The 25499-nt window shown below is 36.9% G+C and overlaps 1 protein-coding gene across 3 annotated transcripts; it reads right to left on the bottom strand.

Annotated features, from left to right (window-relative positions):
• Positions 1–492: 492 nt before the first annotated feature.
• LOC105613004 (C-type lectin domain family 12 member B-like) lies at positions 493–24717 on the bottom strand. 3 transcript variants are annotated; one of them, XM_042247554.2, is made up of 7 exons: positions 24521–24717; positions 22671–22799; positions 14127–14225; positions 12870–12980; positions 9754–9929; positions 6185–6293; positions 493–4826 (listed from the first exon to the last, which is right to left on the bottom strand). In XM_042247554.2, the coding sequence occupies exons 1-7, from the start codon at positions 24606–24608 to the stop codon at positions 4786–4788; spliced, it is 753 nt and encodes a 250-aa protein (XP_042103488.1). In that variant the 5' UTR covers positions 24609–24717; the 3' UTR covers positions 493–4785. The 3 variants fall into 3 exon arrangements, with proteins under 3 accessions (XP_042103488.1, XP_042103489.1, XP_042103490.1); XM_042247555.2 differs by having other exon boundaries at positions 22698–22799; XM_042247556.2 differs by lacking the exon at positions 22671–22799.
• Between the last annotated feature and the right edge of the window lie 782 nt (positions 24718–25499).

Below are 25499 nucleotides of genomic sequence, written 5' to 3'. Positions count from 1 at the left end.
TATATTCTACATGCCTTCTAGAAAGCAAACAAACACACACCTCTTTTTGTAGAAAAATATCATTATCATTCATAATCTATACTGTTTTTATTTACCTGTGCATGTGCTAAGTCACTTCAGTTGTGTCCTATTCTTTGCTGTGGACTGTAACCCCCTAGGCTCCTCTATCTATGGGATTCTGGAGTGGGTTGCTATGCCCTCCTCCAGGCGGTCTTCCCAACCCAGGGGTCGAACCCAGGTCTCTTATGTACATGGCTGGCATTTAATAAAAAATTGTGAAGCATCCTAAAAAAAATAGACTAAATGACAAAACATTAATGGACAAGTCAGGTAATAAAAACTGACCTATTGATACTTCAGATACTGATGATATCAGATAAGAAATTTTAAATAAAAATGATCAATGTGTTCAAGTAGAGAGAAAAGTGTAAAGAATCTCCACAGCATAGAAATAATTCAGGAGTCAAATGAAAATTCCAGAACCTAAATGAGTTAGAAATGACATTAAAAATAATTTAATTAAGGAATCAGTTCAGTTCAGTTCAGTCACTCAGTTGTGTCCGATTCTTTGCGGCCCCATGAATCGCAGCACTCCAGGCCTCCCTGTCCATCACCAACTCTCGGAGTTTACCCAAACTCATGTCCTTCGAGTCAGTGATGCCATCCAGCCATCTCATCCTCTGTCATCCCCTTTTCCTCCTGCCCTCAATCCCTCCCAGCATCAGGGTCTTTTCCAATGAGTCAGCTCTTCGCATGAGGTGGCCAAAGTATTGGAGTTTCAGCTTCAGCATCAGTCCTTCCAATGAACACCCAGGCTTGATCTCCTTCAGGATGGACTGGTTGGATCTCCTTGCAGTCCAAGGGACTCTCAAGAGTCTTCTCCAACACCACAGTTCAAAAGCATCAATTCTTCAGCGCTCAGCTTTCTTCACAGTCCAACTCTCACATCCATACATGACCACTGGAAAAATGAGGGCAGAAGGAAATTCAAGAAATAAAAGTGTTTAGCCACTGGCATCAAAATTCCATTTTTAATGTTTGTACTTGTTTTTCTCTTTGGAACCTCTCTGTGGGTCTCTTTTTTGAAACTGAATATGTCACTATGACTGTGGTCTCTGTATTCTGGAATGAAGTTACCCTTCTCCAGAAAACAGTCACATGTTACTTCCCTCTGGATCCAGGACTTTACAAATTTTGAGCCGTTAATCCCTGAATAAAGGTTGAAATTTCTTGAGAACACAGATGATCACAACCTGGGCTGCAAGATTTTCAAAGGGTTTGTTTCCTTTTGGTTCAATCTTACAGTGAAGATAGAATTATTTGAGTCCCTATCTCATAGTATTTAGAAAAGCCAGAGGAACCAGAGATCATGGATTTAGAAAAGGGAGAGGAACCAGAGATCAAATTGCCAACATCTGTTGGATCATCGAAAAAGTAAGAGAATTCCAGAAAAGCATCTACTCCTGCTTTATTGATTACACCAAAGTCTTTGTGTAGATCACAACAAACTATGGACAATTCTCAAGAGATGGGAATACCAGACCACCTTAACTACCTCCTGGGAAATCTGTGTGTAGGTCAAGAAACAACAATTAGAACTGGACAGGAAACAACAGATTGGTTCCAAATTGGGAAAGGAGTACGTCAAGGCTGTATATTGTCACCCTGCTTATTTAACTTATATGCAGAGTACATTATGTGAAATGCCAGGTTGGATGAATCACAAGTTAGAATCAAGATTTCTGGGAGTAATATCAGTAACCTGAGACACGCAGATGACAACACCTTTATGGAAGAAAGTGAAGAGCAACTGAAGAGGCTCTTGATGAAAGTGAAAGAGTAAAAGAGTTGGCTTAAAACTCAACATTCAAAAGAACAAAGATCATGGCATCTGGTCCCATCACTTCATGGCAATTAGATGGGGAAACAATGCAAACAGTGACAAACTTTTTTTCTTGGGATCCAAAATCACTGCAGATGGTTACTGCAGCCCTGAAATTAAAAGACACTTGCTCCTTGGAAGAAAAGCTATGACCAACCTAAATAGCATATTAAAAAGCAGAAACATTACTTTGCCAACAAAGGTCAGTCTAGTCAGAGCTATGGTTTTTCCAGTAGTCATGTATGGATATAAGATTTGGACCATTAAAGAAATCTGAGAACTGAAGAATTGATGCTTTTGAACTGTGGTGCTGGAAAAGACACTTGAGAGTCCCTTGAACTGCAAGGAGATCAAACCAGTCAATCCTAAAGGAAATCAGTCCTGAATATTCATTGGAAGCACTGATGCTGAAGCTGAAATTCCAATACTTTGGCCACCTGTTGAGAAGAGCTGACTCATTGGAAAAGACCCTGATGTTGAGAAATACTGTAGGCCAGAGGAGAAGGGGATGACAGAGGATGAAATGGCTGGATGACATCACCGGCTAGAGATGGACAAGAGTTTGAGCAAGCTCCAGGAGTTGGTGATGGATAGGAAAGCCTGATGCTGCAGTCCATGGGGTCACAAAAAGAAAGACACCACTGAGCGACTAAACTGAACTGAGCTCATAGTATGGAGATGACTTTGTCCTAACTTCCATTTCTCCAAGGCCCAGTATAGTGTTAGTCTCTCAGTCATGTCTGACTCTCTGAGACCCCATGGACTGTAGCCCACTAGGCTCCTCTATTGATGGGATTCTCTAGCAAGAGAACTGGGGTGGGTTGCCATTTCCTCTTCCAAGGGATCTTCCCAACCCAGGAATTTAACTTGGGTCTCCCAGGTTGCAGGCAGACTCTTTATTGACTGGACCATCAAGGAAGACCTCCAGGTCCCAGGATCTGTCTAAATAAAAGTTCAAATCTGTGTGAAAATGCAAGAATCTTCTCAGAAAAAAATAGAAGTAATGATTAAATTAGTTCTCTGAGCTCCTGTTTTCTCATGTTTTGGCCTGATTACTTCTTAGTTTTAATGAATGACTAAGGATATTTTAGTCTAGGGCGTCCCTTGTACTTCAGTCGATAAAGATTCTGCCTGTATGCAGGAGATCCTGTTTCAATCCCTGGATCAGGACGATCCTCTTGAGAAGGAAATGGCAACCCACTCCAGGATTCTTGCCTGAGAAATCCCATGGACAGAGGAGCCTGTCAGGCTATAGTTCGTGGGGTCACAAGAGTCGAACATGACTTAGTGACTAACCCACCACCACCAAGGATATTTTAACATAAAAGAGAGGATTAGTACTAGATTACATATTCCTTAAGTATCAGTTTTGTTGTCTTGAGAATCCTTCACAGATTTCCTGTTGATGAATATATGTAGTAATCTGGAGAAAAAGAATGATATTATCATAGAATGGAGCACACCTCAGATGCTTGTTTTATTAGTTGAACTTTGAAAGCTATCAGAAATTATTTTACATAATTCTCACAAGTGCAAATTTCAGAGATTTTTGCAGAATCTCACCTACAGGATTTTTATAGAATCCCACCTACAGGATTCAGTTTTCATTTACCAGAGTGTATTAACTCTGAGTAATCACGTGAAGTACAAACTTTGCTGCTATGTAAACAACAGATACTCAATCTTGTCACTTTAAAAATAAAAATTTCTCCGGAGTTGGTCATTGAGTATCTCTTGTTCAGTTCAGATATAGAGAGTAATGCATACTGTTCCTTTTTCTCCTTGTTTCCATGTTGTTGAGATACTGTCAGCAAAATAATTTAGTTTTTAGAGCACTTCTACTCAGATAATGCTCTAGGTCATGCTAATTCTCTTAGGAGCTTGAGTGAACTTGTGAAAATTTGCTGTCTATCATTAAATGTAGCATCATTAATCCAGTCAAGGGGTCAAGGAATTATCTCATCTTTTAAGATCTTTCATGTTTGATGGACATTTGGACAGACTATTGATAATATAATTATAATGCAATCAAAAACTCTCTAGCTGAGTTTCAGAAATCTGACATAAAGCATCTAGCTGAAAATACTCAAATATCCTGTCAGAAGAAGTGAATAACATGTTTATAGCATGACAGGAAATTTTACCAAATTGTACAAATAATAATCTAAATACAGTTATGAAAGAAATCCCTCACTTTGGGAATATTGACTCTACCATCATTTTAGAGAGTCTCAATATGCAGTCAGAGGAACTTAGTGAAGAAAGTTCATTAACAAATGTAGTTGCATGAAGAAAATGATGCTGACACTCTCTAAAGGAAGTGATGCCAGCAAAACAAAACAAAACAAAACACAAAAAAACTTCACAATTAAAGGAACTGTTGGAAATATTTCATGTCTTTGAGCACAGAAAGGATATAACAATAAAAGCTTATCCCAACTTAGAAAGGAGTGTAACAATTTCTTCAGTATAGAAAAGATATTCCATCTGCATAATAAAGTGTATTGAAAGAAGTTGTAGCCCTGTTTATACTACTCTTGATAAACAAAATAAACCACTTTAATTCTCAACGTTTCTAATATTTCAAATTAAATTTGGACAAGATAATATCAATTTTATTAAAAAAACTTTTCCTGTATAATTATAATCAACTGAAGCTGATTTTTAATGTTTTTACAAAAGGTTTTAAAGGTCACAAATCAATCAAATTTACTCCACTTGTTTCTAAGATTGTTTTTGCATAGTTTCAGCTTACACAGTCATTTCTATATCCTAAGCTATTATAAGTGCTTGCATTTACATAAGGTTGAGAATTTGGTACATCTACTTTGTTTTCACAGGTATAATAACTACTAGAGTCATTAGATTTCCAATTGTTAAATTTCCATTGGACATTGCATGCTTCACTGTTTTGGCACTTGAAATACTTCTGGAGGTACCAAACCTGGAACAAAAAGATAAATAAAAATGAGTCCTGTGCTTTATCTTGAAAAACAATTACCTCATAAATATAAACTCTTATTTCCAAAACTTATTCTTTTCTTGTTAAATCATTTTAGTTAAGAGAGAAGAAAGTGACAATAGCTCTGGTGATTCTTTATACTATTGTTAGAATTCTCTAATGCCCTCAACTTTCTTGGACTCAAAACTACCTCTGGTCTATCTATTACCACTTTTTATTTTTTACTATCATCTGTTAGAATTTTTTAAATTATTTTTTATTGAAGTACAATTGTTCCACAGGGCTTCCCAGGGGGCGCTAGTGATAAAGAACCTGCTTGCCAATGCAGAAGACATAAGGGTTTGATCCCTGGGTTGGAAAGATCCCTGGAGAGGGGAATGGCAGCCCACTCCAGTATTCTTGCCTGGGAAATCCCATGGACTAAGGAGTCTGGTGAGCTACAGTCCATAGGATCATAGAGTCAGATATAACTGAAGCGACTTAGCATAGCATAATTGCTTTACAATGATGTGTTAATTACTACTGTATTTGGATATTGGCATTGATTATTCAATCCCTTATACTATGTATAAAATAAATAATTAATGAGAACCTACTATATAGCACTTGGATCTCTACTCAGTGCTTGGTGAAGAACTAAATGGGAACAGAATCCAAAAAAAGAGGGGATATATGTGTCTGTTACCAATTTTACCCAAGAGTTCATTGAGTAACCTTGGTCTTCCAGGACACTATTGAGTTATCTCGGTATAATTATCAATAGTGCCTCATTTCAGTCTCAAAATCATATGGTCAATAAACCAATCGTATGACCAATAAATCATATAGTCATCTGGATTATAGTTCACTTAAAATATTGTTATAACCTTCCTTTAGTAAAGTATATAAGCTCATATTATTTACTTTAACAATGTGAAGTACTAGAAACAAAGCAGAATTTCTTGGCTCCAAGGAGATAATTTATTTTTTATTACACTGGATAATATCCCTGACCCTGAATTGACTTTGTCCTTATACCTTGTCTCCATTCCTTAGGGTCCTAGGAAAGCATGACACAGTCATGTGAAATAAAGGCAGGGAAGTGTAGCAACACTTCTGAATTTCTTCCTCCAGTGCTCTCAATTCCAAGGAATTTCTGTATAGAATAGATTTTTTTTTTTTTTTTTTTTTGCAAAAAAAGAATTGCCTAAGTTACAGAGAAAAGCTTCCAGGATATCCTTCCTTCCCTTTGTACATCTTTGACCATGTATGGAGGGTGACTGTCAGAGAAACATCAACAAAATTAGCACACCAGATATTCCTTTATTATTGACAAAAAAGGAAGAAAGAGGTTAACTCACAAGTCAAAATGGAAATATCTGAAACATTCCTTGCTGTCTGATTTGTGTTGTTGGAAACAGAATTCAGAAGCGTCTGGAAGATATGTACTGGATGACATCTAATGAACATCTATAAACAAAGGAAACATCAGTTACTTTGAATGACTTGGAGCTAATTCAAGTGCAACAGAAATAAGTTCATGTCATCAAAATTCCATTCAACATTCATGTTACTGCTCCTTTGTTCATTGTCCCCTTACCCTCAGTGGGATTTGAAGACCTTCTCTATTCTTCTCAAGTGTTCTATTTAACACCACTACTACGCTCTTAACAGTTAGCAGGTGATAGGTGAAAACAAGTCATCATGTAACCCATCATGTAGACATCTGCAGAGGTTCTAATTTTCTGTATTCACCATAGAACACAATCACATTCATTCAACCTTTCCCATGAGACCTCCCAATTCTTTTCCAATTTACCTGTCTTTATGTACTTTTTTTTTCCCTCTCTCTCTTTTTTAAGTTATGAAAGTATGATAACACATTCACATGAGACTTGGAAAATATAGAACAAAGTTATATATTGTTCCACTATGTGTGTGCATATATGTGCGCTCAATTGTGTTGGACCCTTTACAAGCTCATGGACTGCAACCCTCCAGGCTCCTCTGTCTGTGGGATTTCCCAGACAAGAATACTAGAGTGGGTTATCATTTCCTCCTTGAGGGGATCTTCCCCACCCAAGGAGAGAACCCATGTCTCTTGCATCTGCTGCACTGGCAGGCAGATTCTTTACCAACTGAGCTACCAGGGAAGTCCTTGGTTCCACTATATATTACAATTATTACTTTTTAAAAAATGTACATTACCATATGTAAAATAGATAACCATTGTGACTTTGATGCATGAAGCAGGACACCCAAAGCCAGTGCTCTGGTACAACCCAGAGGGATAGTGTGGGGAGAGAGGAGGGATCGGGATTCCGGATGGGGAGGACACATGTATACCTGTGGCTGATTCACACTGACGTATGGCAAAAAACATCAAAATATTGTTAAGTAATTATTCTCCAATTAATTTTTAAAAAAGAATCCTGAAAAATTTTGGAAATTGAAAAAAATACAATTTTTTAAGTAAATGAAGATTTTCAGTGGAAGTTTCAATATCAAACTCTCAAAAATTAATAGAATGAATATATAGAAAAGTAGAAGGATATAGTAGACCTGAAAAGTACCATGAACCAAGTCAACATAATTAAGATTTATACAATTTTCACCCAACCGTTGTCTATCCTACTCTTTTAATTTTTCCCTCCTCACTGGGCCCTATGCTGAGCTAAGTCACAGTATCTTTAAAACTTTCCCTGGCATCATGAATTTTCTCTTGAGATATAAAAGTTATTTTATCTTGCATTAACTTCCAAGATTCTTAAGAGGAAATCTGGAGTTTAAGCTTTGTTTTCATGCTTCTTCCTCATTCAGATTTCAACTGGTCTCTAACTATCCTCTTTGAGGTCTGACATATACAACATGGATGAGCCTTGAGGACAATATGGTGAGTGAAATAAGCAGTCACAGAAAAACAAATATGATATGATTTATTTGAATGTAAAGCTAAATGTAAAATTCATTTATTGACTATTACCCTAGTCAAATTCACAGAAATAAAGAGTGGAATCAGGCTTTCCAGGAGGCAGAGGAAGGAGAAATCGAGTTGTTTAGTGAGTATGGTGTTTCAGTTTTGCAACATGAAAAGAGCTCCAGAGATTGGTGGCATAGCATTGGGAATGTACTGTACACTTAAAATTGGTTAAGCCAGGGGATTTAATGTTATTTATTGTTGTTTAGTTGTTAAGTTGTGTCCAATTCTTTGTGGCTCCATGGACTGTAGCCCTCCAGTCTCATCTGTCCATGGGATGCCCCAGGCAAGAATACTGGAGTAAGTTACCATTTCTTCTCCAAATGTTATGTATATTTTACCACAATTAAAATTTTTTTTAATTAGATGACAGGAGTGTAACCAAGGTAACCCTAAAAGTGAAAGTCTCTGGAAGCCCAAAACTTTGAAACTTCCTTCTTTAAGGAAAAACCAGCTCGGAAGAATGATCTCTGACAAGAAGTGAGTAGCAGTCAGATAAGGTAATTTCTGAAAAGACCTCAAAATCACTCAGTAAGGAAGCCATTAATGGCACACATCTATTCTTTTCTTCCAGTTTGAAAGCTATGCTTTTCATTTTTTATAAATGCAGCATCATAATTGCAGTTAGATAATGATTTGCATAATTTTTGATTTATTATTTCAATCAACCTTAGTTTAAAAGCTTTATTACATGTATCACTCATATTACCAGCATTCAGTCCACATTGCAGACCTTAGTAAACACTTAAGAAGTACTTGTGTGAAATGTTATCAATATTTCACCCAAATTACCTATTGCATGAAAAATACCCTTGTCAGAGTCATCTTTAAATTGTCAACCAATTGTTTTTAGACATACTTCAGTCTTTGGAGATAAGCAGACTAGGTTTTTAGCTTATTTTCTGCTTCTTATTGCTCATGTGACCTTAAGAAATTTATTTATTCTCTATGAATTTCAGTTTTTGAATCTTAAATTTAGGAATAATGTATAGAGCCTGTTTGGAGGTTAAGTAAAACATCAGCTAGAAGGCATGATGCCATGGGAACTAACAAAGAAAGAGTTTCAAGAATAATGCAGTTAACAGTGAAAAACCTCAAAAAGTTTAAATAATGCATTAAGAGTAGTGACAAAAACTATTTACTATATGCCTATAATGAGCCACATACTCGAAACCTGAGTTGGATTAATCAGATTCAAAAGAGACAGAATAATAATCCAGGTAGCAAAACCAGAAAGGGCAAAAGTCACTGAGAGATTTGACCACATGCAGGTTAATGCTGAGGACACAGTCTTTTGGATTGGGGCTTGCTGTGTGTTATAAGAAAACGAACAAGTAGATTGTTCTGGATAGTAGGGAGTTGGGAGTTTGGTATTTTTGCTACAGTCAAATATTAAGAAAAACAACAACAGAAAAATAATCATGAGCATAACTTGATCTGATTTTTCTGTATTTTAACTTAAGTAAGATCAAGTAATATGTGAGGATAAGCTAGATAATTTACATGATTGTACCAAGTGGCTTATAGTCCAGAGAATGACTTTTTATCAGTGGACAACAATTCTAAGGGGGAAGAGAATCCTGTAATTTAATCTGCAGCAGTGATTATTTAAAATATACCTCACAATTGGAAATAAATAATTACCCACTCCTTCCTGACTCTATAAAAAATAAAAAAACAGAAATCACGGGTAACAAGAAATAACAAAGAAATAGACTTCCATAGCTTACCATATGAACCAGCAACTCTAATCACTGTAGATCCTTGCTTTCTGAACCTGTGATATAGGAATTTTCCAATGTCTCCACTCAGATGCAGAGAGCAAAAGTGAAGGGCATGAAAGCCATTTATCAGGAACAGCCAAGAATTAATGTTCTTACCCAAACTCTCCTTGCCTGTACTTTAACAATACCAAGAAATAGCTGCAGACATACCACAGATCATACCACAAACCTTGGTTTTATTCCTATTTTTCACACCATCCATATTCATGAGGGAGGAGTGATTCTTCTCACAGTCGCTGTTGCACATATTGCAAATTATTTTGGTAGAAAAGTTATAGCAGTTACTTCCATACTGTATCCATATCTCTGAACATAAGTGAGGTCCCAGGTCTGAATAAGGAAAGTCTATAAAGATATGATACATACACACATATGCATGACAGGTATGCACAGATATAGTACAAATTAGCATATACATCAGAATTTCTAAATATTTGTATTATACATTCCAATGATTAACAGGAGTTATATTTTGAAAGAGATGATTGCTTAAAATATGAGAGAAGGAAAAGAACACAGCCTGAGATGAAACAGATTTGGATCTGGAGCAATCTGAAGATTAAAGAAAAATCATGGCTATAGAGGGAAAAAATAATGAAGGGATTATTCAAAGCACTCAGAAAAAACTTCAGAATGTTTTGTTTGCTGCAAAAAAATTTTTAAAAAAGCAAGACCTTAGTCCATATCTATTCTGATACTTACCACCTCAATGTTTTCAGTGATATTTCTATAAGACTCTTCTCTAAATGATTCAAATAGATTTCAGGTTGAACCCAAGTTCTTCCCATTATTTATAGGAACCCTCATGGCACTCCAGTTTTAACTCTTAATCCACTTAGTTTCCTGTCATCTATTTATCTTGAAAATCTTGAATTTTTCTTGAGAATGCCTTGCTATCTCACTACTTTTATGGAAACATGCATCCAATCCCTGCATTAAATATTGTACCCCATTCAGTCTGACCTGTTTCCTCCAGCTATATGGTTTCTTGAGCTATGTGTTCATGTTTATGTACACTTATTACACTGAATTATAATTTTTCTGTTTACTTCTCTGCTTCTCCTGTCATACTCAAGATGAGAAATTGTTGTAACTGTTATACCAAAAAAAATTATATTCTCTAGGTTTCCCAGGTGCTTGACATATGGTGCACAGTGCATCTTTTTGATGAAAGAAGATAAGAAGTTAAGAGAGAGAGGAAGAAAATCAGTGACATTTATGCAATTTTCAGGAGAGGAAAGGATATAGTTAATCTCTAAAAATATTGAGTGAGCTATCTGGCAAGGCCTTGGTTTCTACTATCATTGTTGACACCATACTTTATATCCAACTTAATTTGAACAGGAAAGTTGCCTGTTCATCACTCCTCCCTGGTCTTCCACTCTTAAAATATATGTATAAATATAGCTGATTCACTTTGTTGTACAGCAGAAACTAAAACAACATTGTAAAACAATTATATTACAACAAAAATTTTAAGAACTAAAGTAGAGGGCAAAAAAAAAAAAAGTATTCAGATAGAGTTCTCACTTCTAGAGAGATCTAATGGAAAAACTATCTTCTTTATTTTTTATCCTCTTTAAAATAACAATAGAGGCAATCCACACTAGCCATCACTTCCTTTCTTGAGTATCAACAGAGAAGCAAAAATCCTAGGGTATATAGAAGCACCAGCACATGAAAGGAGAAGGTGATGGCACCCCATTCCGGTACTCTTGCCTGGAAAATCCCATGGACCGAGGAGCCTGGTAGGCTGCAGTCCATGGGGTTGCTAGGAATCAGACACGACTGAGTGCCTTCGCTTTCACTTTTCACCTTTCACTTCCATGCATTGGAGAAGGAAATGGCAACCCACTCCAGTATTCTTGCCTGGAGAATCCCAGGGACTGGGGAGACTTGTGGGCTGCCATCTATGGGGTTGCACAGAGTCGGACACAACTGAAGCAATTTAGCAGCAGCAGCAGCAGCACATGAAAGAGAATTCTCATGCTTAAAGGAAAAGAAAAGGAAAAACTGCCTCCTCCTTAAAAAAAAAAAAAAAAAGACTGATATTTTAAAATGTATCGCTAATCAATTTACTAAGATATCTCCAAAAGATAGTATATACATAAGGTAAGAATAGGATGCTACAAAAAAAAAAAAAAAAAACACCTCTTAAAAATCATTCAAAAATATGATAGCCAAAAAATAATCAATAGATTAAAAAGTAAAATTTAAGAAATCTTCCAGAATCTAATGCTAAAATAAACAGAAAATACAAAGAAAAGATGATAATCTGTAAATCTGAACATCCAAAAGAGAGAAGTCATGGAAAGAGCAGAGGAAATGAAGAGAAGTGAAAAATAAACTATAAGGAATAGCACATATATTCCCTAAATTTGAAGGCCCTAAACTTTCAGATTGAGAAGACTGTAGCACACCAGGCTCTCTTGTCCTTCACTATCTCCTGGAGTTTTTTCAAACTCATGTCCACTGAGTTGGTGATTTTATCTAACCAGCTCATCCTCTGCAGCCCTTTTCTCTTTTTGCCTCCAATCTTTCCCAGCAAAAGAATGTTTTCCAATGAGTCAGCTCTTCGCATCAGGTGGTCAAAGTATTGGAGCGTCAGCATGAGTTCTTCCAAAACACTCATACCCAAGAAAAACCCTAAATGTCAGGAACCCAGCAGCTAAAGTTGGGTCATTTTTATAAAATGAAAATTATACTGGAGACAGACTTATTAACAACATTGTTTTCCAGAGACAATGAAGTAACTCCCACAATACTGTCTAAGAAGTGAATTTTTAGCCACAAAATTTATAGCTAGCTAAGTTAAAGACTTATTTCAGACATATGAGAACACAGAATATTTATCTTCCATATACCCAGCTAAACACCATCACAGCTAAACTCCATTAAAATGTTTAAATGTCAGTGCTAAAGAAGGAAGAAAGAAGGGATTTAAGAAAACCTAGTCTAAGGAGAGAGAAGGCGAATCATTTGAAAAAAAAAAAAAAACCATATAAAGAAACTAAGTACATAAAGATGAAAATGCTTATTTACCAGAAGAATCTACACATGTTTACCATATGTTAATGGTTTTTCTTTAATTTTGTAAATATTTCAGGACTTTGAACACAATGAAAAAGAAGGGAGAAAACTGGGGAAAACTATGTTACTGATAACTCTGAAACAGAAAGATCTTTCACTTTGATTTTTCTTCCACTTTAACTCTTCAAAGTACTTAGAAGTAAAGTTATTCAACACTTTAGTGTGTATTCTAACATATTAAAATGATGTGCTCACCTGAGACAGTTGTAGGCATATCTGTGGGTAATGTGGTTGTTTCCACACGTTCTGTTACGTTCAGTTGTACATCATAAACTGTCTTGCTGTTAAAAATGAGCTTGTAGTAATCTATAATTCATATCAGGAGATTAATAACTGTCACATAGACTCTTCCAATAAATTATACTACTAACACAGCAGTTATTTAAAAATTTAATAGAAAGGACATTTTAAAATGATAGCTACAAAAGAGTAGAATATCAACTTTACATACTTTTAAGATTAACATTTATTTGAAATAATGTTTGATGTTACTCAACAGAGTACTAGTTCTTATATAAGGAAATGCCCAAATAAGTTTAAAAATATGGAACAAAAAGTGTCTATGTCATGCAGAGATTTCAAAATAAAAGACTGTAATTCAATAGTTAGGTTTTAAAAATGCAAACCCCACTTTTGAGACCAGGAGTCACCAGAATACATTGGTGAGGCTACATGTTATAACTTTAAGTTTCTTGGAGAGAAATAACCATACTTTATGGATATAGAATTAGTAAATACTAGCCTCAGAATTAAAAAAATAAGAATTACAGAAATCATGTATCTAAGAATATCAGAAGATTCAAAAAACATATATATCCATTTTGTGGATTATTAAACAAAACCTGTCTTTTCTACATGACTGATACTAGTTTTCTTGCCAGCCCTTAATCATAATAGAATCTTTATGAGAAGACTTATGAAGTTTTATGAGATTTAGAAGATTTAGAAGTTTCATGAGAATTAAATGAGAAACAATCATGAAGAATGGACACAAAGAAACAATTGCTATAATCATCCTCTGTTTCCTTAGAATGCCTTTGTACCCACTCTTACAGGAGGAAAGGGAAAGGGAATAAGTGTTTCCCAATGTCATCCAGGCTTGAGAAGAGATACTTCAAAAATGTCATGAAAATGAAGAATTTATTTCTAATAAGTGGACTCCTCATGAAAACTCTCAGAGTATAAATCAGTATACTGATTTCGGTTGCATTAATTGTATAACTTTTAGAAACATAGGCTTTACATTACTCTCTACAGCACTGGTTGCACTGAAGGAATCTGATATTGAAATAGCCTAAAAAGAATGACTAGTGTTACATGGTCACACAGAAATAAAACCTGTTTTCCTCTGTTTATCTGGGAGTTTTATATGGGTATGTCTCAGGATTTGGAGTCATTTGCAATATGCCTAAGAAAAGTAAGGGACAGCCTCAGAGAAAAGTGAGCACTTACACATCAAGCCCAGGGCTCCCAGTCCAGCCAGTATCACCAGGTTCAACAACAGTGAAACACAAGCAATAGGGTACCACACCTTTGATGGAGCGCTGTGTCCTGTGAGGAGAATGACAAGAAGTCAAGCATTTCATGTTACTTCCTCTTTCTTTAACTCCCTCCAACTCCCGCTCTTCTATAAATAGTGGCATCAGACTTACTCTAAAGTTTAATTTTAAAAATTGCTTGCAAAGTCAATGAGACCTCATTTATATTAGGCCGACATAAATACACCTGTACATTCACATCTGACACTAAAAACACAGAATTTTATATAAATGTGATTGTATGATATATTCTAGATATTTTATGAACACTCACTTATATTTTAGCAGTTTTTCCTCACTAACTTCTTAGTCTTTTTCTCATTGATCTACCTTCCTGTCTCCAGGTAATTAATGCTAACCAGCTGCTGGGTGTTCTTTTAATTGGAATATAGTTGCTTTACAATGGTGTGATAGTTTCTGCTATACAACAACGTGAATCAGTTATGAGTATACATATATCCTCTCCCTCTTAAACTTCCCTTCCAGCCCCCTGCCCCCATCTAGTTCATCACAGAGCTCTGGGCTGAGTCCAGGATAGTTTTGAAATCTGCTGTTTAATATAATTGCTAATTCTTTCTCTTATGATTGATTTTTTCCAAGTAATCTATTTAATATGTTAGTAGAAAAATAGACTCTCCAACCCAAACTTTTATAATGCTTTCATTCCCTCACTGCTTTTCTCCCTAACTCTAGGTTATACGGTGAGAGTTTATTAAAAATGATTCTAGGGGATGATAAACTTTCTCTTACAATATATCTGTTTCATTGAAAGATTGTTTAGCACTTTTATTATTGCAATTTTCATAGTCATGCCATTATCAGCTATTGCTTTTTTGCACACCTCTAAATGTCCCCTTAATTAATCATGGGACTGAAAATTTTCTTGAGTATTTCTCAAATGGAGTATATGATGTTTTTTAAATTTTTTCTAAAATGGATAAATTGTATCTTTTTTGATTTTAGGTTAAATGAATTGCAGCCAAAGATGAAGAAACTCTATAAGTCAACAAAAACAAGACCAGGAGCTGACTGTGGCTCAGATCATGAACTCCTTATTGCCAATTCAGACTCAAATTGAAGAAAGTGGGGTAAACCACTAGACCATTCAGGTATGACCTAAATCAAATCCTTTATGATTATATAGTGGAAGTGAGAAATACACATTTAAGGGACTAGATCTGATAGATAGAGTGCCTGATGAATTATGGATGGAGGTTCGTGACATTGTACGGGAGACAGGGATCAAGACAATCCCCATGGAAAAGAAATGCAAAAAAGCAAAATGGCTGTCTGGGGAGGCCTTACAAATAGCTGTGAGAAGAAGAGAAGTGAAAAGCAAAGGAGAAAAGGAAAAATATAAGCATCTGAATGCAGAGTTCCAAAGAATAGCAAGGAGAGATAAGAAAGCCTTCCTCAGCGATCAATGCAAACAAATAGAGAAAAACAACAGAATGGGAAAGACAAGAGATCTCCTCAAGAAAATTAGAGATACCAAGGGAACATTTCATGCAAAGATGGGCTTGATAAAGGACAAAAATGGTATGGACCTAACAGAAGCAGAAGATATTAAGAAGAAGTGGCAAGAAAACACAGAAGAAATGTACAAAAAATATCTTCACAACCCAGATAATCACGATGGTGTGATCACTCACCTAGAGCCAGACATCCTGGAATGTGAAGTCAAGTGGGCCTTAGAAAGCATCACTATAAACAAAGCTAGTGGAGGTGATGGAATTCCAGTTGAGCTGTTTCAAATCCTGAAGATGATGCTGTGAAAGTGTTGCACTCAATATGCCAGCAAATTTGGAAATCTCAGCAGTGGCCACAGGACTGGAAAAGGTCAGTTTTCATTCCAATCCCAAAGAAAGGCAATGCCAAAGAATGCTCAAACTACCACACAATTGCACTCATCTCACATGCTAGTAAGGTAATGCTCAAAATTCTCCAAGCCAGGCTTCAATAGTACGTGAACCATAAAGTTCCAGATGTTCAAGTTGGTTTTAGAAAAGGCAGAGGAACCAGAGATCAAATTTCCAACATCCACTGGATCATGGAAAAAGCAAGAGAGTTTCAGGAAAAAAAAAAAAACAAAACAAAACAAAACAAAAAAAAACATCTATTTCTGCTTTTTTGACTACGCCAAAGCCTTTGACTCTGTGGATCACAATAAACTGCGGAAAATCCTGAGAGAAATGGGAATACCATACCACCTGACCTGCCTCTTGAGAAACCTGTATGCAGGTCAGGAAGCAACAGTTAGAAATGGACATGAAACAACACACTGGTTCCAGATAGGAAAAGGAGTACATCAGGGCTGTATATTGTCACCCTGCTTATTTAACTTCTATGCAGAGTACATCATGAGAAATGCTGGGCTGGAAGAAGCACAAGCTGGAATCAAGATTGCCGAGAAAAATATCAATAACCTCAGATATGCAGATGACATCACCCTTATGGCAGAAAGTGAAGAGGAACTAAAAAGCCTCTTGATGAAAGTGAAAAAGGATAGTGAAAAAGTTGACTTAAAGCTCAACATTCAGAAAACGAAGATCATGGCATCTGGTCCCATCACTTCATGGGAAATAGATGGGGAAACAGTGGAAACAGTGTCAGAATTTATTTTGGGGGGCTCCAAAATCACTGCAGATGGTGACTGCAACCATGAAATTAAAAGATGCTTATTCCTGGGAAGAAAAGTTATGACCAACCTAGACAGCATATTCAAAAGCAGAGATATTACTTTGCCAACAAAGGTCCATCTAGTCAAGGCTATGGTTTCTCCAGTGGTCATGTATGGATGTGAGAGTTGGACTATAAGAAAAGCTGAGCACCAAAGAATTGATGCTTTTGAACTGTGGTGTTGGAGAAGACTCTTGAAAGTCTCTTGGACTGCAAGGAGGTCCAATCAGTCCCTCCTAAAGGAGATAAGTCCGGGGTGTTCATTGGAAAGAATGATGCTAAAGCTGAAGCTCCAATACTTTGGCCACCTCATGCGAAGAGTTGACTCTTTGGAAAAAACCCTGATGCTGGAAGGGATTGGGGGCAGGAGGAGAAGGGGACGACAGAGGATGAGATGGTTGGATGGCTTCACTGACTCAATGGACATGAGTCTGAGTGAACTCCGGGAGTTGGTGATGGACAGGGAGGCCTGGCGTGCTGTGATTCATGGGGTTGCAAAGAGTTGAACACAACTGAGCAACTGAACTGAACTGAACTGAACTGAATTGCAGATATTTTCTTTCCATATCTACTGAATACTAAATAGTAACTGGTTACTTTAATTACTTCCTTGCTTTTATCTATTCTTTTTGTTGTTTATGGAATCTTATTATTTACATTTTAGATTACTTGGTTTTATTATCCAAGTCCATCATGATTTTCATGTCTCTTTATTTTATTTTTTCTGTATGATCTTCTAGGACCTGCAACTGGGCCTTAATGATCATTCTTTCCATTAAAGTCATGTTTTTTTCAAATTGAAAATTTTTAGTGTGATAATTTAATATCATAAGTTATTTCGGTTATCTTTCTCTTGTAGGGATTCTGTTTTACTTGGAGCTGCTTGTAGGGTTTTTCCTTTTCCTCTCGTTCTGGGTTTCCTATGGTTCTGTGTTCCATAAATTTAGTAACTTTTATTTGTTTTCCCTTGGCTTTACTGACGTTTAAAATTTGATAACAAGATTTTGAGTACTTTGTGTGTGTGAAGTCACTCAGTTGTGTCCGGCTCTTTGTGACTCCATAGACTGTAGCCTACCAGGCTCCTCCATCCATGGGATTTTCCAGGCAAGAGTACTGAAGTGGTTTGCCATTTCCTTCTCCAGAGGATATTCCCCACCCAGGGATCGAACCCAGGTCTCCCACGTTGTAGGCAGACGCTTTGCTGTCTGAGCCACCAAGAAGTCACTTTGAGTACTTTGAGAGGCATCAAATCTATGTGTGATGGAATGCACAGGTGTTTCTTTCACTAAGTGCCAATGGAATGCCAGAAAACAAGTCCTTCATTTTATACCCCATAGAAGAAGAAACCTGTTCCTTTGTCTTCTCAGATGCAAAGTCTGAGGCTTTCTATGATTTAGGATTATAGAGGACCTTTTCTGCATTCTTATTTAGTTTCCACACTAACCCTCAGAAGCCAGAAAGATAAGCAAGTCCTCCCAGGACCACATAAGAAGTTGGCACCATCTTTTTTCTACAGAGTCTAATAAATCTCAAGAGACTGAATCCTTCCTAGGCACCAGAGAACCCTGAATCTAAGCCTTTTATTTATGAATCTTCAGGCTCTTAATGAGAGCAATGGTACACAAATCTCTTCTTCATTGGCACCCCATAAGGGTTTTCAGTACATACCATCAATCTGCTGCCTGGTTGCTAGCCCCAACAGTAGCTCCTTACATGGGCTTATGTATTTGCCAATAAGAAATGGGGGGGAAAAAAAAAGGCAGAATGAAAGTACATTTGAGCTGATTGAAGTGCTAATTAAAATCAGTCTGAAATGAACATTTATAGATGCACCATACCTTTACCTGGATTTTCTCTTAAAACTCCAATAAAATATAGAAAGTAGTTAAAGAAGGCATATAGATTCATAATAACAAAGAAAGGAAACCACGGAAATGGCCTTTGGGAAGGTAGGTAACAGATACAAAAGCTATTACTAACTTTGTAGGCACTTAGAAACTGAAGCAAAGTCAGTAGTGAGGAAACAAAAGTGAGCTGACTCTCGCGTAAGAACCCCAAAGGCTCCTGGTATTTTATCTTTCCAAGTGGAGGTATGGGTGAGTTGAAAACTGAAAAAAATGCCCGAAAGTTGACATAAGATATAGGTATTCCCTCCTATATATTTTTCTCCACTTTTTACAACAGTTACTCTCTCTTACCCATTATAACAGAAGAATGCCCAGGGAGGAGTGCTGGAAGATTTATTCACCTCCAGAATAGTCAACTGGCTCAAGAAGGGGGGAAAAATTCAAATATCAAAAATTGGATTTCTCAGAAAATTGCTTCAGTTCATGAATGCTACTTCAGTTCATCACTTCATAGCAAATAAATGGGGAAACAATGGAATCAGTGACAGACTTTATTTCTTGGGCTCCAAAACCACCGCAGATGGCGACCATACCCATGAAATTAAAAGACGCTTGCTCCTTCGAAGAAAAGCTATGACCACCTAGACAGCATATTAAAAAGCAGAGATATTACTTTGCCAACAAAGGTCCAACTAGTCAAAGCTATGGTTTTTCCAGTTATCATATATGGATATGAGATTTGAACTATAAAGAAAGTTGAGCACCTAAGATTTGATGCTCTTGAATTGTGGTGTTGGAGAAGACTCTCGCTGCAAGGAGATCTAACCAGTCAATCCTAAGGAAATCAGTCCTGAATATTCATTGGAAGAACTGATACTGAAACTCCAATACTTTGGCCACCTGATGTGATGAACTGACTCACTGAAAAAGACCCTGATGCTGGGGGAAATTGAAGGCAGGAGGAGAAGGGGATGACAGAGGATGAGATGGTTGGATGTTATCACTGACTCAATGGACAAGATTGAGCAAGCTCCAGGAGTTGGTGATGTACAGGGAAGTATGGCATGCTGAAGTCCATGGGGTCACAAAGAGTTACACATGACTGAGCAACTGAACTGAATTGACTGATGAATGCTACCATTTAGCAAGCCCATCTCACCTACACAAGCTCTCATTAAATCAGTTTAGTACCACACACTTAAGTGAGTATAGACAACCAAGGATCATTTGATATTTGAAGAAAGCAGCCAATATAAGGCTGAAATAGAAAACACAGAAAACAAGAATTTAGGGGAAGCAGAAATAATACAATGAGAACAGTTCAAAAACTCTGTAAATAAACAGACTCTCTTATATGACTGTGTTAGTCATTCAGTCACGTCTGACTCTGTGATCCCATGGACTTGCCAGGCTCCTCTGTCCATGGAATTCTCCAGGCAAGAATATAGGAGTGGGTTGCCATTTTCTTCTCCAGGGGATCTTCCTGACCTAGGGATCAAACCCAGATCTCCCTCATTTCACGCAGATTCTTTACCATTTGAGCCACCAGGGAAGACCTTATAAAGCATGGAAGTATATAAATGTAGAAAACAATTTTGTCAGTTTCTTATATAGTAAACATAAGCCATCCAACCCAGGCTTCTACTCTTAGTTGTGTTCCTTCAAAAATTTATAAAAATAGGTCTCTACAAAGACTTGTATATCTATCAGCTTTATTCATACTAGCTCCAAACTGGAAGCAACTGAAATGTTCATCTACAGATAAGTGAGCTAACAAGGTATGGTGTAGTCACACACTGGAATATTGTTTAGCCATGGAAAGAAATTCACTGCCAATGCATAGCACACAGATGAATCTCAAAAACATTATGTTTACTGAAAGAAGCCAGGCATAGAAGAAGTCACAGTCAATCATTTCATATTATTTGAAACTATTTACATAAAAACTCTTCTCCAGTGGCTCAGATGGTAAAGAATTTGCCTGCAATGTGGGAGACCAGGTTCAATTCCCAGGGTTGGGAAGATCCCCTGGAGAAAGAAATAGCAATCCACTCCAGTATTCCTGCCTGGAGAACCCCATGGATAGAGGAGCCTGGCAGGCTAGAGTCTGTGGAGTCACAAAGAGTTAGACACAACTGAGCAACTACAATGCTGCTGCTCCATAAAACCTCTAGACTTAACAGAATAGTCTAGAATGACAGAAAATAAAGCATTCTGATTAGCTGGGGCTAAAACTAAGATTGGTGGTGAGGATAAGACGAGGCACACAAGTTGTCTTCTTGTGGTGACAGAAATATTGTAAATATTAATTTTGGTTGGTTGTATGGGTATATATTTTTTAAGTCCAGTCAACCATATGCTTAAGTGGGCATATTATTTTGTATTTAAATTATAATGTTGACTTGAAAGTACAATTATTAAAACCATCAGAGAAGTAAGAAACAATTTTGCATCCACATATAAGAACAGAATGCCATAGAAACAGCCTTTAGAAAACCATAGCAGAAGTTCATTGAAAATAAAATAATACCAGATACATTTTTAATGGAAAAAGATAATTTAAGATCATCCATGAAATATAATAAAGGATAAAATGAAAAATGGGAGGGGAAAAGTCAATGAGGTTTAATATTATAAAAGTTGGAAAGATTCAGAAAAGTACACGAATACTTTGGGGGGATGGATGGAGAAAGTAATTTTAAAAAGCTGATTCTCCAGAATTAAAGGTTATGAGTTTATCACCTTTGGTTTGTCTTCCTTCTTTTCTCAAAAAATTTATTTTATTTTATTTTTTGTTGAAGTATAGTTGATTTACAATGCTGTGTCAGTTTCTGGTTATATATATATGTGTGTATATATATGCTGCTGCTGCTGCTGCTGCTGCTGCTGCTGCTGCTGCTGCTGCTGCTGCTGCTGCTAAGTCGCTTCAGTAGTGTCGGACTCTGTGAGACCCCATAGACTGCCTCCCACCAGGCTCTCTGTCCCTGGGATTCTCCAGGCAAGAACACTGGAGTGGGTTGCCATTTCCTTCTCCAGTGCGTGAAAGTGAAGTCGCTCAGTCAAGTCCGACTCTTAGCGACCTCATGGACTCCAGCCTTCCAGGCTCCTCCATCCATGGGATTTCCAGGCAAGAGTACTGGAGTGGGGTGCCATTGCCTTCTCATATATATATATACACACATGTGTATATATGCATGTATATAGATATTAAGATTCTTTTCCATTGTAAGTTATTACAAGATATTGAGTAGAATTCCCTGTGCTATACAGTGGTTCTTATTGGTTACCTATTTATATATAGTAGTGTACATATGTCAATCTTAAATTCCAAATTTATTCTTTCCTCCCTTTCTCCTTTGGTAGCCATAAGTTTGTTTTCCATGGCTGTGAGTCTGTTTCTGTTTTGTAGCTAAGTTCCTTTTGTATCATTTTCAGAATCCACGTATAGGTGATATCATATGGTGCATGTCTTTGTCTGACTTCCTTCACTTAGTATTATAATCTCTAGGTCCATCCATTTTGCTGCAAATGGCAATATTTTATTCTTTTTATGGCTTAGTAGTATTCCATTATATATATATATATACACCATATTTTCTTTATCTATTTATCTTTCAGTAGACATTTAGGTTGCTAATATGTCTTGACTATTGTAAATATTGCTATGAACATTGGGGTTACACGTATCTTTTTGAATTATGGTTTTCTCCAGATATATGTCCAGGAGTGGGATTGCTGGATCATATGATAGCCCTATTTTTAGTTTTTAAGGAGCTGCCATACCATTTTCCATAGTGGCTGCATCAATTTACATTCCCACCCACAGTTAGTAGAGTTCCCTTTCTTCCACAACCTCTACAGAAAATATCTTTTATTTTCAAAGGAAATCTTTATTTTTTCTGCTGCAACATCTCCCACTAGGTCCTTCTTACTTTTCTCCTTGCTCCAGTAGGTCTCACCTCTCATAGCTCTGCTCTCAGTCGCCTCAGCTGTGCCCTTGATGCTCCCTGCTCCAGTTTCAGCTTCACCGCCCAGCTCCAAGTCAGGAGTTTCATGGCTATCTTTTTCAGGAAAGATAAACAGTGGCAATATTTTTAGAAAATCATTCTTTTCTCTAAAATCTTTTTTGCCTTCTAATTATGCAGGTAGTCCTGTGTTCATGGCTTGATTCTGATTCTGATGATAGATTTTTCCAATAGACAAACATGATGTGACCTTTCATAAAAATAAAATTGAAACAGTTTCAGTTCAGTTCAGTCACTCAGTTGTGACCCCATGGACTGCAGCATGCCAGGCTTCCTTGTCCACCACCAACTCCTAGAGCTTACTCAAACTCATGTCCATCGAGTCAGTGAGGCCATCCAAGCACCTAATCCTCTGTTTACTCAGATATATAGAAAAGGATAAAATTGTTACATAAGGAAATACACATTAGAAAATATGTAGCAGAACATAAGGGCTTCCCAGGTGGCATTAATGGTAAAACACCCACCTGCCAATGAAGGAGACATAAGAGAAGTGGGTTCGATCCCTGGGTTGGGAAGATCCTCTTGAAGGAGGGCATATCAACCCTCTCCAGTTCTCTTGCCTGGAAAATCCCACGAACAGAGGAGCCTGGCACGCTACAGTCCATAGGGTCGCAAAGAATTGGACACGACTGAAGCTACTTAGAACAGCACTGCAGAACATAAATTGCACCTCCAATTTTATAGATACCACCATAGCAGTCTATGGTGTTTGTTGTATGATGAAGACAGAGTATTTTCCCCAAATACATGCAGTTCTTTCATCAGATGTTATAGAGACAGAGAAAATGACTCTTTGGAGGGAAACTAGTCCCGAACACATGATCCACTAACCTGATGCCTCTCTACTCAGAGATTTGTTCACATAGAGGGCTTTTACTTTATTATTTAAATATAAAATATCTCATAGCAATAAGAAATTTAATTGAATATGACTTTCATGTTTCAAAAAAATATCTTCCTACTGCTTCATTGTTATTAACTGTCTGGGAATTAAATTGCTGGATAAAGAAGACTGCACTTCTATTGTGCTGAGATAAGGAGCCTTCAGTCTTACTCTTTTTCAGAAATAAATAAATGTTTAATGCATAATCACTGCCTGGGTGTCCCATGATCCTATGAAACTCATAGCATATACCTATTTCTTATCTTATAGCAATTAAATAAAAATATTGGATAGCTATGTTCACACTATTGCTGTCTTTTTCTTCCTCTAATAGCCTGTATGTAAAGTCATCCTAAAATGTCTAAAAAATATAAGAAATGTTATTTTGGTGGCAACAGCAATCTGAATTTCCAGAGGTTTAGACCACAGTCTTTCTTCACATACTATGATGAACTTTGTTGTTGTCGTTGTATATTCATTAAACCAAGTCTGACTTTCATGCGACCCCATGGACTATAGCCCAGCAGGCTCTCCTGTCCTTGGGATTTCCCAGGGAATAACAGCGGAGTGGGTTGCCATTTCCTTCTCCAGGAGATTTTTCCAATGCAGAGATCAAACCCATGTCTCCTGAGTCTCCTGCACTGACAGACTGATTCTCTACCATTGAGCCATCAGGAAGCCCCAATGATGATGTTTCAAACTAAATAAGATAGACATAACTAGGCTCTGGCATAGTGACTGATATATGGACTAGTTCTCCAGAATTTAAATCTCAGAAGGGACTAACAGCCTTGAATTGAAGACAGGAGAACCCACCAGTATAGCTGATAACCTCTTCTCTGGTCTTTTTGATCCTCGAGGAGAATCTTACCTGTTCTCTTGAGACTGTGGCTTTCCTGGGGTTCCTTTGTCTTAGGATTTGAAAATTTGAGAGTTGCATAGGTCACTTCTTCAGACATTGTTGAGCAAAGCACAGTTCAGTCACCCAGTGTGCTGTGCCTATCACCTTGAACTCGCAGAAGCCACTCTTAGATGGCCTGTGCATGCAGGGACTGAGTTGACTGATCTATCTTTGTAAAGATCAAGCAAAAGAAGTGGTGTCAGAAAACAGAACTGTTCCCCTGAGAATTTCATAACTGCACTATTCTCACCTCTGTACATCCCTCTTATCTCACTTTTTCTAACTTCCTCCACTGAAACACCAAATTGAAGAAATGACTAAGAGAAAAATGTGGGTTTTAAATATAAACAATCTTCTATTTTTCATCTAGAGGGGAAAACATCTGGATCTTCAGACTCAACACTACCCTATGGAAATACAAATAAACATGTATTTATTTCTGCATGTATAATCAGTTCTTAGAAAGCATGTGCCTGTGAGAACTCTGTTAGAATTGCATGAAGTACATAACCCATTGCTGACTCCCAGAAAACTACAGGTGAGTTAATTCTAATCAAAATTTTTCATTCCATTTTTACGTGATTTTTTTGTGGATTTCAGATTCCTGAGAATTTAAAAGCAAAATATTACTGGATCAAAACAAAAATCAAGAAGAAAAGGACTACAATGAACTACACTAAATATTGTACCTCATCCTCCTTTTTATTTACTTTCAAGAAAAATTGGAGCATTGTGCAATGAACAGAAGATATCTACCACAGAATTTAAAAGAAGAAATAAAAAGAACTGTAAGGAGTAAATTTAGAAAAGTGTTCTGAAAATTGGCTCAAGGAAAAAGGAAATTGCTTTAACCTATAGAGTTTGAACTTTTTAAAAAACAGAATGGTTCAGATCCAATAAGAAATACTCAGAACTCACTGCAATAAGGTATGAATACAGTAAATTTTTC

Source organism: Ovis aries, chromosome 3, assembly GCF_016772045.2.
Source record: "Ovis aries strain OAR_USU_Benz2616 breed Rambouillet chromosome 3, ARS-UI_Ramb_v3.0, whole genome shotgun sequence".
Lineage (NCBI taxonomy): Eukaryota > Metazoa > Chordata > Mammalia > Artiodactyla > Bovidae > Ovis > Ovis aries.
Note: the sequence above shows the minus strand (reverse complement) of the source record. Positions and strands in the feature narration are given on the sequence as shown.